General features: G+C 46.1%; 1 protein-coding gene across 1 annotated transcript in view; it reads left to right on the top strand.

The window, feature by feature from the left end:
* Nucleotides 1-17,057, top strand: part of TKTL1 (transketolase like 1) — a 38,870-nt gene that overhangs the window by 17,667 nt on the left and 4,146 nt on the right. Inside the window, exons 9-12 of the mRNA XM_069209455.1 lie at nucleotides 11,264-11,420; nucleotides 11,772-11,902; nucleotides 11,994-12,077; nucleotides 15,130-15,226. Coding sequence (XP_069065556.1) covers nucleotides 11,264-11,420; nucleotides 11,772-11,902; nucleotides 11,994-12,077; nucleotides 15,130-15,226 — 469 coding nt within the window. The remainder of the gene's footprint in view (nucleotides 1-11,263; nucleotides 11,421-11,771; nucleotides 11,903-11,993; nucleotides 12,078-15,129; nucleotides 15,227-17,057) is intronic.

Here is a 17,057-nt window from a genome sequence, read left to right as displayed (position 1 = left end):
ACTAGACTTATGGGTCCACCTTTTGAACCCAGGCACTCCTGCGAAATACAGTTCCTAACCTGGAAGGTGGCATTTCTCATCGCCATCACTTCCCTAAGAAGAGTAAGCGAGATTCAGGCGTTTACAATACAGGAACCTTTTATACAACTACACAAGAATAAGGTCGTCCTAAGGACCAATCCTAAATTTTTGCCAAAGGTTATTTCACCGTTCCATCTAAATCAAACAGTGGAACTTCCAGTGTTCTTTCCACAGCCAGATACCGTAGCTGAAAGGGCACTACATACATTAGATGTCAAAAGAGCATTGATGTATTACATTGACAGAACAAAAAACATCAGAAAGACTAAACAACTATTTATTGCATTTCAAAAACCTCATGCAGGAAACCCAATATCAAAACAAGGTATAGCCAGATGGATAGTTAAATGCATCCAAATCTGCTACCTTAAAGCTAAACGACAGCTGCCCATTACACCAAGGGCACACAACCAGAAAGAAAGGTGCTACCATGGCCTTTCTAGGAAACATCCCAATGCAAGAAATATGTAAGGCAGCCACATGGTCTACGCCTCACACATTCACCAAGCACTACTGTGTAGACGTGTTATCCGCACAACAAGCCACAGTAGGTCAAGCCGTATTAAGAACATTATTTCAGACTACTTCCACTCTTACAGGCTGATCCACCGCTTTTGGGGAGATAACTGCTTACTAGTCTATGCAAAACATGCGTATCTACAGCGACAGATGCCATCGAACTGAAAATGTCACTTACCCAGTGTACATCTGTTCGTGGCATCAGTCGCAGTAGATTCGCATGTGCCCACCCGCCTCCCCGGGAGCCTGTAGCAGTTTGGAAGTTACCTTCAACTATTTATATATGTATCATCTCAACCTTAAATAGGTGCATACTTAGTCACTCCATTGCATGGGCACTATTACTACAATTCAACTCCTACCTCACCCTCTGCGGGGAAAAACAATCGAAGATGGAGTCGACGCCCATGCGCAATGGAGACAAAAGGAGGAGTCACTCGGTCCCGTGACTCGAAAGACTTCTTCGAAGAAAAACAACTTGTAACACTCCGGCCCAACACCAGATGGCGAGCTATTGCAAAACATGCGAATCTACTGCGACTGATGCCACGAACAGATGTACACTGGGTAAGTGACATTTTCAATTCCTCATTTCTTGAGGATACCCAGGATAGAGACCATCCAGCTAAAAAAAAAAAATCCCAGATTCTTAGACATTGCAGACTACTTTGAATAACCGAGAAACTTCTTCTTAATCCTGCGGTTCCTTTTGAAACACATGGGATTCAAAGTCTTAAAATGGGAAAGAGTGCCCCCCTAAAAAAATTAAGAGCTGAGTATTTAGTAAGCTAATCATTTGACAAGATAACAATACAGTATAATTCTAGGACAAGTGGCAAGAATGTGGGTAGCATCTGCATTAATGGTGCTACAGCAGAAACAGTCGGACACCATGTATACAATTCTGTAAGAGGTGTAGTATAAATCATGAAGTACTAGAAAACTGCAGCATTTAAATCGTGAACTATTGAGTAAGTTGTGCTGAGTACTAGCTTTACTGTCACCCTGTAAGCTAGTTCTAGCCATATTTCTAGTTCACTTGGCAACCAGATGGTCAAAATTATGCTTCTTACTATTCCTCAAACTGGTAGAGGGAAATAAACTCCCTTATGTGTTTTATACAACAACCCAGAAATTCATTACTCTGGGAAAGATGCTGCAGTACGTCCCTCGACTGTAAAATGTATTGTCAGAACTTTGTAGGTCTTGTAATGAAAGCATACTACATCTCTGGTTTCTTGACATGTTTTAATTCTTGCCATCGGCTTAAGTAGCTCATGTACGAACACTGGGGAATTCGGGGATGTAGTCAATGTGTATTGATTTAATCTTGAAGTTAAAAAGTGACCTAACGGCCTCCCAGATCTTGTAGTATACATTAAGTATTATAGAGCTGGTGTGCATGAAAGCTGTAGCTATCAAGACTTTCAAAATTACATTAACTTGTTAATAACTATATTCTGGAAGCAGGCCCAATAAGGACAACTCAGAATGGTCCAGAAATGCTGATATTCGAAAGATAAGAGGAAATGATGTAGCCAAAGATTTGAAAGTGATATTACATCAGAGCTAAGGTAATTGTAAGAAATTAATAGCTCATAGAGGCTTCTTGTACTGTAAGATACATATTTCCAGCTAGCCTCAACCTTCTAAAAAAAAACTTTGGGTGGATACACAAGAATACACAAAATGGGGCAATCATTTTAATTATGTTGCCTCTTTGGACCCAGGTAAAATGTCCCGTTTCCTGATTGTTCCAATATATGTTGCATACTGTTTCGTAGTTGAGGATGATTATATCGATCAGGCTTGTAGACACCAGAACAATCTAGTAAATAGCTGATTTGACAGAGGTAATCGTATGATGCTGGACTTGACCTTTTATGATTAACTTGTTACCAGATACGTGACTGGATTGTGAGTCTGTCTCTCAGTCACTCTTGTAGCAGGATGAGGATAGTATAGCTATGTCTGCATAGGCAAAAATTCTTACCTAAAGACTATGTAACGTTAATGAGGGTAATGATATTAAAAGTCTTAGGCTTGAATATATGTTGCTAAATGTAGATGGAGGGCAGCCTTGCTTTGTTCCATGGTTTATAGGGATATTATCTAACCAGTATCCCATGCACATTAAAGAAGTTTTTGAGAAGCATAAGCCTCTGGTAAGACTTACATTGTGACTCAATGTCCATGTGTCATAACGGCCCACAAAAACCACCAGGAAACCATGTGTTCGATGGCATCTGTCGCTGTAGATACACATGTTGTGCATAGCCCGCCATCTGGTGTTGGGTCGGAGTGTTAAAAGTTGTTTTTCTTCAAAGAAGTCTTTCGAGTCACAGGACCGAGTGACTCCTCCTTTTGTCTCCATTGCGCATGGGCGTCGACTCAATCTTCGATTGTTTTCTTTCCGCCATCGGGTTCGGACGTGTTCCTGTCGCTCCGAGTTTCGGAACGGAAAGTTAGCTAACTATCGGAAGATTACGTCTGTATTGTTGCGTTCGGGATCGGCTTAGATAGAATCGACACCGCATCGAAGTTTGAAGAGCTCCGGCGCCCTTCGGGGTAGCTTTCGATCCCCCGTCGGGGCCTGGTCGGCCCGACCGCGTGTCAGACAACGCAGATGGAACGGACCCCGTTTCGTTTCTGTCCCAAATGCCACAACAAATACCCGTATTCAGACCAACATTTGGTCTGTAACCTGTGCCTGTCGCCTGAGCACAGTGAAGAGACTTGCGAGGCCTGTCGTGCGTTCTGGTCCCGAAAGACACTCCGTGACCGTCGAGCCAGAAGACTTCAGATGGCGTCCACGCCGACAGCACACCGAGAGTTCGAGGAACAAGAGGAGGAAGAAGCCTTCTCGATCCACGAATCGGACTCCGGGGAATTCGACGATCAAAGAACTGTGAGTAAGACGTCTAAGGCAACACACAAGAAAAGTGACAAGGCCCAGGGGACGCCACTGCCACCAGGCCATGGCTCGACCCATAAATTCGGTGACCGACCGTCGGCACCGAAAAAGGCCAAAACAGTGCCGAGATCATCCGACTCCAGTCGAGACACCGGCACGCAGCCTGCTCGTGACCGAGACAGTGCTGCTGAAAAGGATCGACGCCGAGATAGCGGTGCCGAAACGTCTCGACGCCGAGACAGTGGCACCGAGGAAGATCGACGCCGAGAGGTTTCGACTCCAAAAAAGAAAAAAGTCACCTCTGAGCCGAAAAAGAGTACAGACAGGGTTTCGCTGCCAAAACGAGCCGCAACCGACCCAGTTACCGGTTCCTATTCAGAGGAGCAATCACTGTCCTCTCAGATGGGAAAGCATAGATTTGAGGAAGAGTTGCAATCCACCGAAGTGGACCATACGCAGAAACGTATTTTCATACAGGAAGGAATAGGGAAAATAAGCACCCTTCCCCCAATTAGGAGAAAAAGGAGACTGGAGTTTCAAACAGACCAAGCACCACAAACAAAAATGGTGAAAAAGGTAACTCCGCCACCCTCTCCTCCACCTGTAACTAACGTTTCACCAGCACAAACTCCCTCGCATTCCCCGGCTCACACCACCGCGAGCCAAGGTGACCAGGACCAAGACGCTTGGGACTTATACGACGCCCCAGTGTCAGACAACAGTCCAGAGGCGTATCCCACAAAGCCCTCACCACCAGAAGACAGCACGGCTTATTCACAAGTGGTGGCTAGAGCGGCAGAGTTCCACAACGTAAACCTCCACTCAGAACCAGTCGAGGATGACTTCTTATTCAACACCCTCTCCTCCACCCACAGCTCCTACCAAAGCTTGCCTATGCTCCCAGGAATGCTTCGGCACGCAAAGGAAGTCTTCAAGGAGCCGGTCAAGAGTAGGGCAATAACACCAAGGGTGGAAAAGAAATATAAAGCGCCTCCCACAGACCCTGTTTTCATCACCACACAGCTGCCGCCAGATTCCGTCGTAGTAGGAGCAGCTCGCAAGAGAGCCAACTCCCACACATCTGGGGATGCACCACCCCCAGATAGAGCCGCAAGTTCGATGCAGCCGGAAAGAGTCTCAGTACAGGCTGCAAACCAGTGGCGCATCGCTAACTCCCAAGCACAATTGCGTGCTATGACAGAGCCCATTGGGACGAGATGCAACACCTCATTGAGCATCTAACCAAGGAACTGCAAAAGAGGGCGAAGCAGGTGGTTGAGGAAGGACAGAACATATCTAATAATGAGATACGCTCCTCGATGGACGCAGCGGACACAGCTGCGAGAACAATTAACACATCTGTGACTATAAGAAGGCACGCATGGCTACGAACGCCTGGTTTTTAAACCAGAGATCCAGCAGGCAGTGCTCAATATGCCATTCACTGGAAAAACAACTGTTCGGACCAGAGGTGGACACGGCAATTGAGAAACTGAAAAAGGACACTGACACTGCTAAAGCCATGGGCGCGCACTACTCCCCGCAGAGCAGAGGCACTTACAGCACCTTCCGCAAGACAACCTTTAGAGGGGGGTTTTGGGGTCAGGCCACACAAGCCAGCACCTCACAGACAATACCGTCCAGCTACCAGGGACAGTACCAGAGGGGAGGCTTTCGGGCCAATACAGAGGACAATTCCCTAGGAATAGGGGAACATTTCAAAGCCCCAAAACCCCTGCAACCAAGCAGTGACTCACATGTCACTCATCCCCTCCACACAACACCAGTGGGGGGAAGAATAGGTCCGTATTACCAAGCATGGGAGGAAATAACTACAGACACTTGGGTCTTAGCAATTATCCAACATGGTTATTGCATAGAATTTCTACAAATCCCTCCAAACATACCACCAAAAGCACAGAATTTATCAAAACAACATTCAGACCTTCTGGAAACAGAAGTTCAAGCATTATTGCAATAGAACTAGTACCAGAAACACAAACACAGGAGTTTATTCACTGTACTTCCTAATACCAAAAAAGGACAAAACACTGAGACCAATCCTAGACCTCAGAACACTAAACACCTACATCAAATCAGAACACTTTCACATGGTCACGCTACAAGAGGTGTTACCATTGCTAAAGCAACAGGACTACATGACCACCTTAGATCTCAAAGACGCGTATTTCCACATATCAATACATCAGTCGCACAGGAAATACCTCAGGTTTGTATTCAAAGGAATACATTACCAATTCAAAGTATTGCTGTTTGGTTTAACAACCGCGCCAAGAGTCTTTACAAAATGTCTAGCAGTAGTGGCTGCACACATCAGAAGGCAGCAAATACACGTATTCCCGTATCTAGACGACTGGCTAACCAAGACCAACTCACTGACAAGGTGCTCACACCACACAAATCAGGTCATACAATACCTCTACAAACTCGGTTTCACCATCAACTATGCAAAATCACACATTCTGCCGTGCAAAGTACAACAATACCTAGGAGCCATAATAGACACAACAAAAGGATTAGCCACTCCAAGTCCACAGAGAATTCAAAATTTCAACAAGATCATACAACGCATGTACCCAACACAGAATACAAGCAAAAATGATATTACAACTCCTAGGCATGATGTCCTCCTGCATAGCCATTGTCCCGAACGCAAGACTGCACATGAGGCCCTTACAACAGTGCCTAGCATCGCAATGGTCACAAGCACAGGGTCACCTTCTAGATCTGGTGTTGATAGACCGCCAAACATACCTCTCGCTTCTATGGTGGAACAGTATAAATTTAAACAAAGGGCGGCCTTTCCAAGACCCAGTGCCACAATACGTAATCACGACAGATGCTTCCATGACGGGGTGGGGAGCACACCTCGATCAACACAGCATACAAGGACAATGGGACGTACATCAAACAAAACTGCACATAAATCACCTGGAACTGCTAGCAGTTTTTCAAGCACTAAAAGTATTCCAACCAATCATAACTCACAAGTACATTCTTGTCAAAACAGACAACATGACAACAATGTATTATCTAAACAAACGGGGGGGACACACTCACCGCAGCTGAGCCTTCTAGCACAAAAGATATGGCGCTGGGCAATTCACAACCACGTTCGCCTAATAGCACAGTTTATTCCAGGGATCCAGAATCAACTTGCAGACAATCTCTCTCGATCACCAACCGGTCCACGAATGGGAAATTCACCCCCAAATTCTAAACACTTACTTCAAACTTTGGGGAACACCTCAAATAGACTTATTTGCAACAAAGGAGAACGCAAAATGCCAAAACTTTGCATCCAGATACCCACACAGGCAGTCTCAAGGCAATGCCCTATGGATGAACTGGTCAGGGATATTTGCGTACGCTTTTCCCCCTCTCCTTCCATATCTAGTAAACAAATTGAGTCAAAACAAACTCAAACTCATACTAATAGCACCAACATGGGCAAGGCAACCTTGGTACACAACACTGCTAGACCTATCAGTAGTACCCCACGTCAAGTTGCCCAACAGGCCAGATCTGTTAACACAACACAAACAACAGATCAGGCATCCAAACCCAGCATCGCTGAATCTAGCAATCTGGCTCCTGAAATCCTAGAATTCGGACACTTAAACCTCACACAAGAATGTATGGACGTCATAAAGCAAGCTAGAAGACCATCCACTAGACACTGCTATGCAAGCAAATGGAAAAGGTTTGTTTGCTACTGCCATCAGAATCAAATTCAACCATTACACGCATCTCCAAAGGATGTAGTGGGATACTTACAAAAATCGAACCTGGCCTTCTCTTCCATTAAAATACACCTCGCAGCAATATCTGCATACCTGCAGATTACCCATTCAACCTCACTATTTAGGATACCTGTCATTAAAGCGTTTATGGAAGGCCTCAAAAGAATTATACCACCAAGGACACCACCTGTTCCTTCATGGAACCTCAACATCTTAAGACTCATGGGTCCACCCTTTGAACCTATGCATTCTTGCGAAATACAATTCCTAACCTGGAAAGTTGCATTTCTCATCGCCATCACATCTCTAAGAAGAGTAAGTGAAATTCAGGCGTTTACAATACAAGAACCTTTTATCCAACTACACAAAAATAAGGTAGTCCTAAGGACTAATCCTAAATTTTTACCGAAGGTTATTTCACCATTCCACCTAAATCAAACGGTAGAACTACCAGTATTCTTCCCACAGCCAGATTCCGTAGCTGAGAGGGCACTACATACATTAGATGTCAAAAGAGCATTAATGTACTACATTGACAGAACAAAGAACATCAGAAAAACTAAACAGCTATTTATTGCATTTCAAAAACCTCATGCAGGAAACCCAATATCAAAACAAGGTATAGCCAGATGGATAGTTAAGTGCATCCAAATCTGCTACCTTAAAGCAAAACGACAGCTGCCCATTACACCAAAGGCACACTCAACCAGAAAGAAAGGTGCCACCATGGCCTTTCTAGGAAATATTCCAATGCACGAAATATGTAAGGCAGCCACATGGTCTACGCCTCACACGTTCACCAAGCACTACTGTGTAGACGTGCTATCCGCACAACAAGCCACAGTAGGTCAAGCCGTGTTAAGAACCTTATTTCAAACTACTTCCACTCCTACAGGCTGAGCCACCGCTTTTGGGGAGATAACTGCTGACTAGTCTATGCACAACATGTGTATCTACAGCGACAGATGCCATCGAACTGAAAATGTCACTTACCCAGTGTACATCTGTTCGTGGCATCAGTCGCTGAAGATTCACATGTGCCCACCTGCCTCCCCGGGAGCCTGTAGCAGTTCGGAAGTTAGCTTAAGCTTTGTACATTTGTAAATATATTATTTAAACCTTAAATAGGTACATACTTAGTCACTCCATTGCATGGGCACTATTACTACAACACAACTCCTACCTCACCCTCTGCGGGGAAAACAATCGAAGATGGAGTCGACGCCCATGCGCAATGGAGACAAAAGGAGGAGTCACTCGGTCCCGTGACTCGAAAGACTTCTTCGAAGAAAAACAACTTGTAACACTCCGACCCAACACCAGATGGCGGGCTATGCACAACATGTGAATCTTCAGCGACTGATGCCACGAACAGATGTACACTGGGTAAGTGACATTTTCATTAACACCTTTTTCAGTGTCCAACAGGATCATTCGGGCAGGCCTGGCTCACTTCCCTGCAACCTCATGTGTCGCTGTAGCCAGGCTGAGGGCTATCTCTTTTGAGGGTATTAAACCATATTGCATAGGGTCACAAGTGCAGTAGTAATGCAAGCACGATGATTTGAAATAAGGTGTGTATTTAGAATCTGAATTAATAAGCAAAATTGGGTGACATGAGCCCCTATCTAGCAAATCCTTCTTTTTAATTAAAAAGACAGCTGTGTGCTTCACCCCAAGAGGTAGATGCAGTTTCAAAATGTCGCAGAATAATCTATTTTTTGCCTGCACCCCCATCTCTATTTCAGCCTGTGCCCTAGATCTTAATGAGGATGACTGAGGCTACTCGGTCTGTCAGTTTTTGTCTGACATGCTAGATGGCACATGTGGGCTCTGCACTGGGATCTGAAGTCCTTGTGGGCACCACACGAGGGAGAACCTCTGATCCCATCCAGGTTTTGTAGGAGACTGGAAAAGCCCTGCAGTGGTGGCTGAGCCATGGCAGCCCCTTACCTTACTACACCTCCAGACAGATCGTACTGTTGTGATTCATGCATCTCTTGCTTCGGAGAGGCCATCTGGGTGAGGTGGAGATTGTAGGGCCCTGATGTGGAGTCTGGGTTCTGCCTGAGACCAGGCTGTTAATGGTGGGCAAGTCACTTGGTGTTTGAAAGCCCTCCTACCAACCTTCAGTCTAGTAAAAGATCTCAGACCACATCACTGCCATGTGGTACTGCAACAAGCAGGGCAGGGTTGGACCTTTGCTCCTGCCTGTGCTGGGAGACTCCACCTCTGGAAGTGGCTATATCAGGACATTTCTCTGGTCATAAACCACGCTAGGGCAGACCAACTCAGCTGCTATTTGTGACATTGAGCATCTTCAGATAAAACTGAAGATGGTGCAGGACAACTTTCAGGAATGGGGAATACAGTCTCTCTTTACCACCACCGAACGCCCAATGTCTAGTTTTTCCATAGTGGAGTTCCGAAGAAGGCTCTAACTCATTCCCTCGAGTGCTTCTCTGGACTCCTGTATGCCTTCCTGCACCTGCCCGCTTGACTTCTGAAGGTTAGGAACAACCAGGTCCAAGTCATAGTGGCTCTTGATTGGAGCGTGACATGTGGAAAGTCTGAGCGTCCGTCTCCGAGCAAGCTGCTGCTTCAGGGGATTTTCTGTCACAGCCAGGCAGTCTTTCATCTGGGCCTGTGTAAACTGCACCTCCATGCATGGAGACAGACCCGCAGCAGTATATTCCTTTTCCTCTCACTCACAAGGTGATCTTGGCAACAAGACTCCCTTCCATGAAACTCTGTACACCAGGTCTTTGGGCAAGTTTATGGATTGGTGCGCTAACTGCCAAATGGACCAATTACAGGCCAGTTGTTGGATGTTTTATTGTTTGCCTTCTCGTTTGCCCTGTGTAGGCTTGTCTTAGGCACCGTTAAAGGCTAATCGTTGTGGTGGTTCCCCCCCCCCCCCCCCACCCCCCCCCTTTCCTCTTTCCGTAGTTAATGCAGATGCTGCTACACATTTTGATCCTTAAAACATTTCTGGTTGCAATATTACATGGGCTAGTTGTATGAGTTAGGGCAGCTCACTCTTGATCCAGCTACTTTAGACCTAATTTTTTTTCTTTTTTTTCCCCCCTGATAAACTGGAGTTGAGAACTCGAGCTACATTTCTGTTGAAAGAAGTAACACCTTTCCGTGTTAGGAAGACTATTGCCCTCCAAGTGTTCTTGCCCCCTCATCATCCCTTGAAAGCAGGAGGGGAGACTGCATTGATTGAATCCCAAAAGAGGATTCAGCTGTCGACATAAATAGCCGCTCCTTGGCTGACATGACAGTGCATTTCATGGCTGACCAACAGTCTTCCCACCCCCTTCCCCCGAAAAAAAAAAAGTCCTTCGAGGTTGTTGCCTATTAGATACTTCCATATATAGTTTCATGCTGCCAATGAGTAGCTTCAAAGTCCATTTTAATTGCCTGAATGGTTTTGTTGAATAGCCAGTGAAGCTCCACTGGTCATGAGACCATGGAAAACTGAGGAATTCTGCCTAAAGGGTTGAGGCCTTCATTCTCTGAAGATTAGTTACGATCCAGTCACGCACTCTAGTTTTAATTTATCAAAGGGGCCTACTTCATTAAAATGAAAATGTGGCAGTCTGAAACGTACACCACTATTTTTGAACAAATATTTTATAATTGTGTTTTCTTAATGCTGCACAGAATGGGCAGTCCTAATTGTTTTGGCCTTTCGAAGGATTGGATTTTTGAGTAACTTAAAATGAGCTGCTTAGATCTGTTTGTGAGCGTACTAAGTTTAAAAGGGTTGCTTAAAAGTACTATTAATTCATGTTTAAATTGCAAGGCTCTGTGGGAGGTGTGAAAGACTTTGCTTTGTGATTTACTGTGCTAGCCAGTAAGTAGCTTAACTTGAAACACTTCGACCTTTACACCTTCTGAAAGATGTAGTGTGCACACATTGATCTTTAGTTCTGCTCGGCACTTCATTATAGAGATTATCTTGTGCCCTTCTCCCCAGGTGAGTGTAGCAATGGGTTGTGCCACCCGCAGTCGCACCGTTGCATTTGCCAGCACTTTTGCAGCCTTCTTCTCAAGAGCATACGACCAGATCCGCATGGGTGCAATCTCTCAGTCCAATGTTAATCTCTGTGGCTCTCACTGTGGTGTGTCTATTGGTAAGTTAAGTGAAAATCTTGAGCAGATAAGGCACACTTCTTTGTTTTTTTTTTGTTGTTGTTTTTTTTTAATTATTTTTTTTTCTTTCTCTTAAGGGGGGGTGATTGGAAGGTGCCGCGAACAATCATTATAGGTGGATGTAAACCTCTTTATGGAGCTGTTGGTCTTCTGAGACCAAGCTGCTTTGGTCAATGCTGTTTGACTGGGAAGTGGAAGTTGAGTGGGGAGAAAGAAGTAGTCGACACTCTGAATGTCTACTCTGGGATTATACCTCTTTGGGGGGGGGGGGGGGAGGCTACGTAGGTGAAGGAGTAGTCTTCCCTTATTAGGACCTGCTTGGTTTCTTTCAGGTGAGGATGGACCCTCTCAGATGGCACTAGAAGACTTGGCAATGTTCCGGGCTGTCCCAACGTGCACTGTGTTCTACCCCAGTGATGCAGTTTCCACAGAGCATGCCGTTGTTCTTGCTGCCAATACCAAGGTAACCATTTTGTATTTGATAGGTGTCTTAGCCTAAAATAACAGGCCTTGTTCACAAAAGCAATTGGTTTCACCCTGTACTTTTATCCCAGGGTATCTGCTTCATCCGAACGAGCCGCCCCGAGACTGCAGTCATCTATTCCCCTGAAGAGAAATTTGAAATTGGACAAGCAAAGGTGGGTATATAAAAGGCACCTGTGCCTAAAATACAGGGATCTTAAATAAGCATGCTGTCATCTGGCAGTCACTGAATCAATCAGTTATGCTCCTTTTTTCTCTTATAGTGGTATGCTTGGCTTGTGTGTGTAATCATGAGATGACTGAAGAAATTAATATAGCATCCGCACTAAAGACATTTGACTTGAATTGACTTGCGCACCAACTCCTGCACGTTTTGCAAGATCTTAGGTCGATGCAATGATGACCTTGTGTAGGTATTGTCAGGTAGCATTGTAATTGGATTCACTGACTTCCGACTCAACAGGTCTCGGAAATAGTTTGCCTAGTTTTGGGGAGGGGCGGCTAACTTTGGTTACAGCATTAAAAAAAAAATATATATATATATATATATTTTTTTTTTTGTAATGCAGCACAGTCTTCAGCATTGCTAATACACGGCTCTAGAGGAATTGCAATAGGATGCTTGTGTATAAATCTTTAAGGGAATGTAGGAAGTTGGCGCTGTATATACTATTTCAAAGTAAGAAATAGTGTGCACAGTCCAAGGGTTCCCCTTAGAGGTAAGATAGTGGCAAAAAGATAATTCTAATGCTCTATTTTGTGGTAGTGTGTTCAAGCAGTAGGCTTATCAGAGGGTAGTATTAAGCATTTGTTGTACACACAGACAATAAATGAGGAACACACACTCGAAGACCATTCCAGGCCAATAGGTTTTTATATATAGAAATATATTCTTAGTTTATTTTAAGAACCACAGGTTAAAGATTTACAAGTAATACTTCAAATCAAAGGTATTTCACTCAGGTATTCTAGGAACTTTGAATAATCACAATACCATGTACAGTTTTGACAAAAATGGCAAGCTATTTTAAAAGTGGACACAATGTAAAAATCAAGTTCCTGGGGGGAGGTAAGTAAAACACTTACAAGTCTCAAAGTTGGGTCCAAGATAGCCCACTGTTGAGGGTTCAAGGCAACCCCAAAGACCCCACACCAGCAGCTCAAGGCTGGTCAGGTGCAGAGGTCAAAGAGGTGCCCAAAGCACATAGGCTTCAATGGAAACAGGGGTCCCCCCGGTTACAGTCTGCCAGCAGGTAAGCACCTGTGTCCTCGGAGGGCAGACCGGGGGGGGGGGAGGAAACACACAAGCAGGCACAGAAAGTACACCCTCAGTGGCACAGGGGCGGCCGGGTGCAGAGTGCAAACAGGCGTCTGGTTTTGTATTGAAAGCAATGGGGGGACCCGGGGGTCTCCAACGATGCAGGCACCGGGGGGGGCGCTCCTCGGGGTAGCCACCACCTGGGCTAGGCAGAGGGTCGCCTGGGGGTCGCTCCTGTACTGGACTTTGGTTCCTTCAGGTCCTGGGGGCTGCGGGTGCAGTGTTGGTTCCAGGCGTTGGGTCCCTTGTTGCGGTCATGGGGAGCCTCTGGATTTCCACTGCCGGGGTCGCTGTGGGGGCTCAGGGGGGTCAACTCTGGCTACTCACGGGCTCGCAGTTGCTGGGGAGTCCTCCCTGTAGTGTTAGTTTTCTGCAGGTCGAGCTGGGGGGGTGTCTGGTGCAGAGTGGAAAGTCTCACGCTTCCGGCAGGAAACAGTCTTTAAAGTTGCTTCTTTGTTGCAGAAAGTTGCAGTTTGTTGAACAGGGCTGCTCTTCTCGGGAGCTTCTTGGCCCTTTGGCTGCAGGGCAGTCCTCTGAGGCTTCAGAGGTCGCTGGTCCCTGTTGGATGCGTCGCTGTTGCAGTTTTCGTCGAAGTAGGGAGACAGGCCGGTGGGGCTGGGGCCAAATCAGTTGTTGTCTCAGTCTTCACTGCAGTGCTTCAGGTCAGCAGTCCTTCATCATTAGGTTGCAGGAATCTATCTTCCTCGGTTCTGGGGCCCCCTAAATACTGAATTTAGGGGTGTTTGTCTGGGAGGGCAGTAGCCAATGGCTACTGTCCTTGAGGGTGGCTACACCCTCTTTGTGCCTCCTCCCTGCGGGAAGGGGCACATCCCTAATCCTATTGGGGGAATCCTCCACCCACAAGATGGAGGATTTCTAAAAGTAAGGGTCACCTCAGCTCAGGACACCTTAGGGGCAGTCCTGACTGGTGGGTGACTCCTTGTTTTCCTCATCTCCTCCAGCCTTGCCGTCAAAAGTGGGGGGGGCAGCGCCCGGAGGGGCGGGCATCTCCACTAGCTGGGATGCTATGTGGTGCTGTAACAAAGGGGGTGAGCCTTTGAGGCTCACTGACAGGTGTTACAGTTCCTGCAGTGGGAGGTGAGAAGCACCTCCAGCCAGTACAGGCTTCATTCCTGGCCACAGAATGACCAAGGCACTCTTCCCATGTGGCCAGCAACATGTCTGGTGTGGCAGGCTGGCAAAAACTGGTCAGCCCACACTGGAAGTCGGGTATGTTTTCAGGGGGCATCTCTAAGATGCCCTCTGGGTGTATTTTACAATAAAGTGCACACTGGCATCAGTGTGCATTTATTGTGCTGAGAAGTTTGATACCAAACTTCCCAGTTTTCAGTGTAGCCATTATAATGCTGTGGAGTTGTTCGTTTTTGACAGACTCCCAGACCATATACTCTTAAGGCTACCCTGCACTTACAATGTCTAAGGTTTTGCTTAGACCCTGTAGGGGCTTAGTGCTCATGCACCTATGCCCTCACCTGTGGTATAGTGCACCCTGCCTTAGGGCTGTAAGGCCTGCTAGACAGGAGACTTAACTATGCCACAGGCAGTGAGTTTGGCATGGCACTCTGAGCCAATTGTGGCGACAAAGGTACAGTTTAGGGAAAACACTGGTGCTGGGGCCTGGTTAGCAGGGTCCCAGCACACTTGCAAATCATAACTTGGCATCAGCAAAGGCAAAAAGTCAGGGGTAACCATGCCAAGGAGGCATTTCCTTACAGGGAACAAACATTGAGCCTATGCCAGTTGCATCGGCTCATTCACAATCTGGTAGAGATTATTTGCATGGGTGGCAGATAAATAGCTGACTTGGACATTCTGAAGCTGCTCTGCCAGCAGGTCCCTAACGTGTAGCTGACTTATTTCTCCTACAGGTTGTCCGATCAAGTGACACCGACAGAGTTACCATCATTGGAGCTGGAGTCACTTTGCATGAGGCCCTGGCAGCTGCTGATGAGCTTGCCAAGCAAGGTTGGTGACGTGGATTAATATGAATTCCCACTGGTTGTGTGTGTGGTTTTTTTTTTTTTTGGGGGGGGGGGGGCAGGAATGCTTTTTGCTCCATTATGTTGTGGGTACAGGTGTAAGTTTGAAGTTTCCAAAGTGATGGAATGCTGATATTACACCAGTGTGATGTGTTCAATATCATATTGCTTCTCTTAATGACACCTTAAATGCACTTCTACTCTCCACCCCTGCCTAGATGAGTATCTAGGCTCCTATGATTCAGAGGCTGATCTGCTCATCGCTTGCCTGCCCCACACCTCTAGTACCAGTTGTGAAAGTCCTGCTTCCCTCTGGGCAGCGTTCAGCGTAATCCCCCTTGCATTCACTTTCATAGTACAAAAGGCAGCGGAGGCCTTATTTGTCTCCTTTTGTGGAGGCAATATCCAATATTGTGACAGATCATGTGATCTCTGTAGCAGAAGCCCTGTTTCCATTTAATGCGGTGGCATGTATTCTTCCCCCCCCCCCCCCCCCCCCCCCTCCCCCAAGGTTTTATAGACTAACCACTTCACTTCTAGTCCAGATGGTTAGCAGGACACTATTCTACCCTGGGTGAATCACATTTTCTATCACCACTCTTTACTGGAAAGTCTGGTAGTCCGCTTCTTTCTCAAAGCTAAATTTGAATGCCCTTGCCCCCAGTAACTCCCGATAGCCAAAAAAACTTTACACTATAGACTGTAAAGCCTGGCATTCTCGCCCTCTGTATAGCTAACACAGACTGCCTCCAGAGAAGAGTAATGACCAAATATTGTGGGAACTGGCAAAAATCCAGGTGATCAGCCTCTTGGACGAAGCCTTTTACCAAGTCTGTCAGTGACTGGATGTCACCAAACCGATGAAGTGCAGTCTGGACACTGAGGTTTTAGCCTTGGGCATAGCCATCAGGCTGCGCTGTCAAGCATTACATTTTTAGCTTCCAAATTCCTTCACATTTACAGAACATTTTGACTTTCAGTTTTGCTTCTTAATATGCACTTTATTAATGTCAATATTAATTTAATAAGTCATGTCCCAGGACCACTGATCCAGAGTGTTAATACTGTTTCCTGGTGATGATAGACAGGTTTTGTAATGCTTGGACCTTTCCCTGAATAACCTTTGGTTTAGAGTTTGTGGTTGCGAGGTAGCACGGTGGAAGGCATGGAAATGAGCTTCAGGTAATGATGCCGGATAATGTTCAATACCCCCTGGTTCACTCCCTGAAGGGTTTAATGTTTGGTCTACATGTGGACAGAGTAGATACTGTCCAGCAAACAGCATGTGGAGCAGGCGCTGCTGAACCTCCAGTTTGAATTCTGAAATGTGAAGCCAAGCATACCTTTTGCAGGAGGAGACCAGCATTCACTCCTGGTGGTAGTGTCTGCTGCATCCAATGCACAATGTATAGAGGTCTTGGAAATTTGTTTCCCCTCAGACCATCTCATTATCTCTTCCTGTGATTCTCTGGAAGATGGAGGAGCTCCTTTTCATCCTAGTGGGTGCGGTCCTGCCTGGAGAATAGCCTGATGGAATTGGCAAGGAGTGTGTTTGGCTGATGGTGCCGCTATTCTTGTTCCGACAGCATCTATGTGCTTGTAATCCTTGTTTGGTGGAGGGGTATCAGCATGAGCCTGAGAGCTAGCCCTCCTATGGGCTGTGGTGACCATCTAAGTCGTCAGGTGTGAGCTGGCCACAAATGCAAATGGGGTCAGTAGGAGAGGCCTTGTACTTTTTGTCAACCCTAGGAGATATGACTCTACGTACTAGGCTTTGAAATATGTCTTTTGTGGCGGAGCGTGGGAAATTATGGGAG

Source organism: Pleurodeles waltl, chromosome 10, assembly GCF_031143425.1.
Source record: "Pleurodeles waltl isolate 20211129_DDA chromosome 10, aPleWal1.hap1.20221129, whole genome shotgun sequence".
NCBI lineage: Eukaryota > Metazoa > Chordata > Amphibia > Caudata > Salamandridae > Pleurodeles > Pleurodeles waltl.
This window is presented reverse-complemented; position numbering and strand designations above follow the sequence as displayed.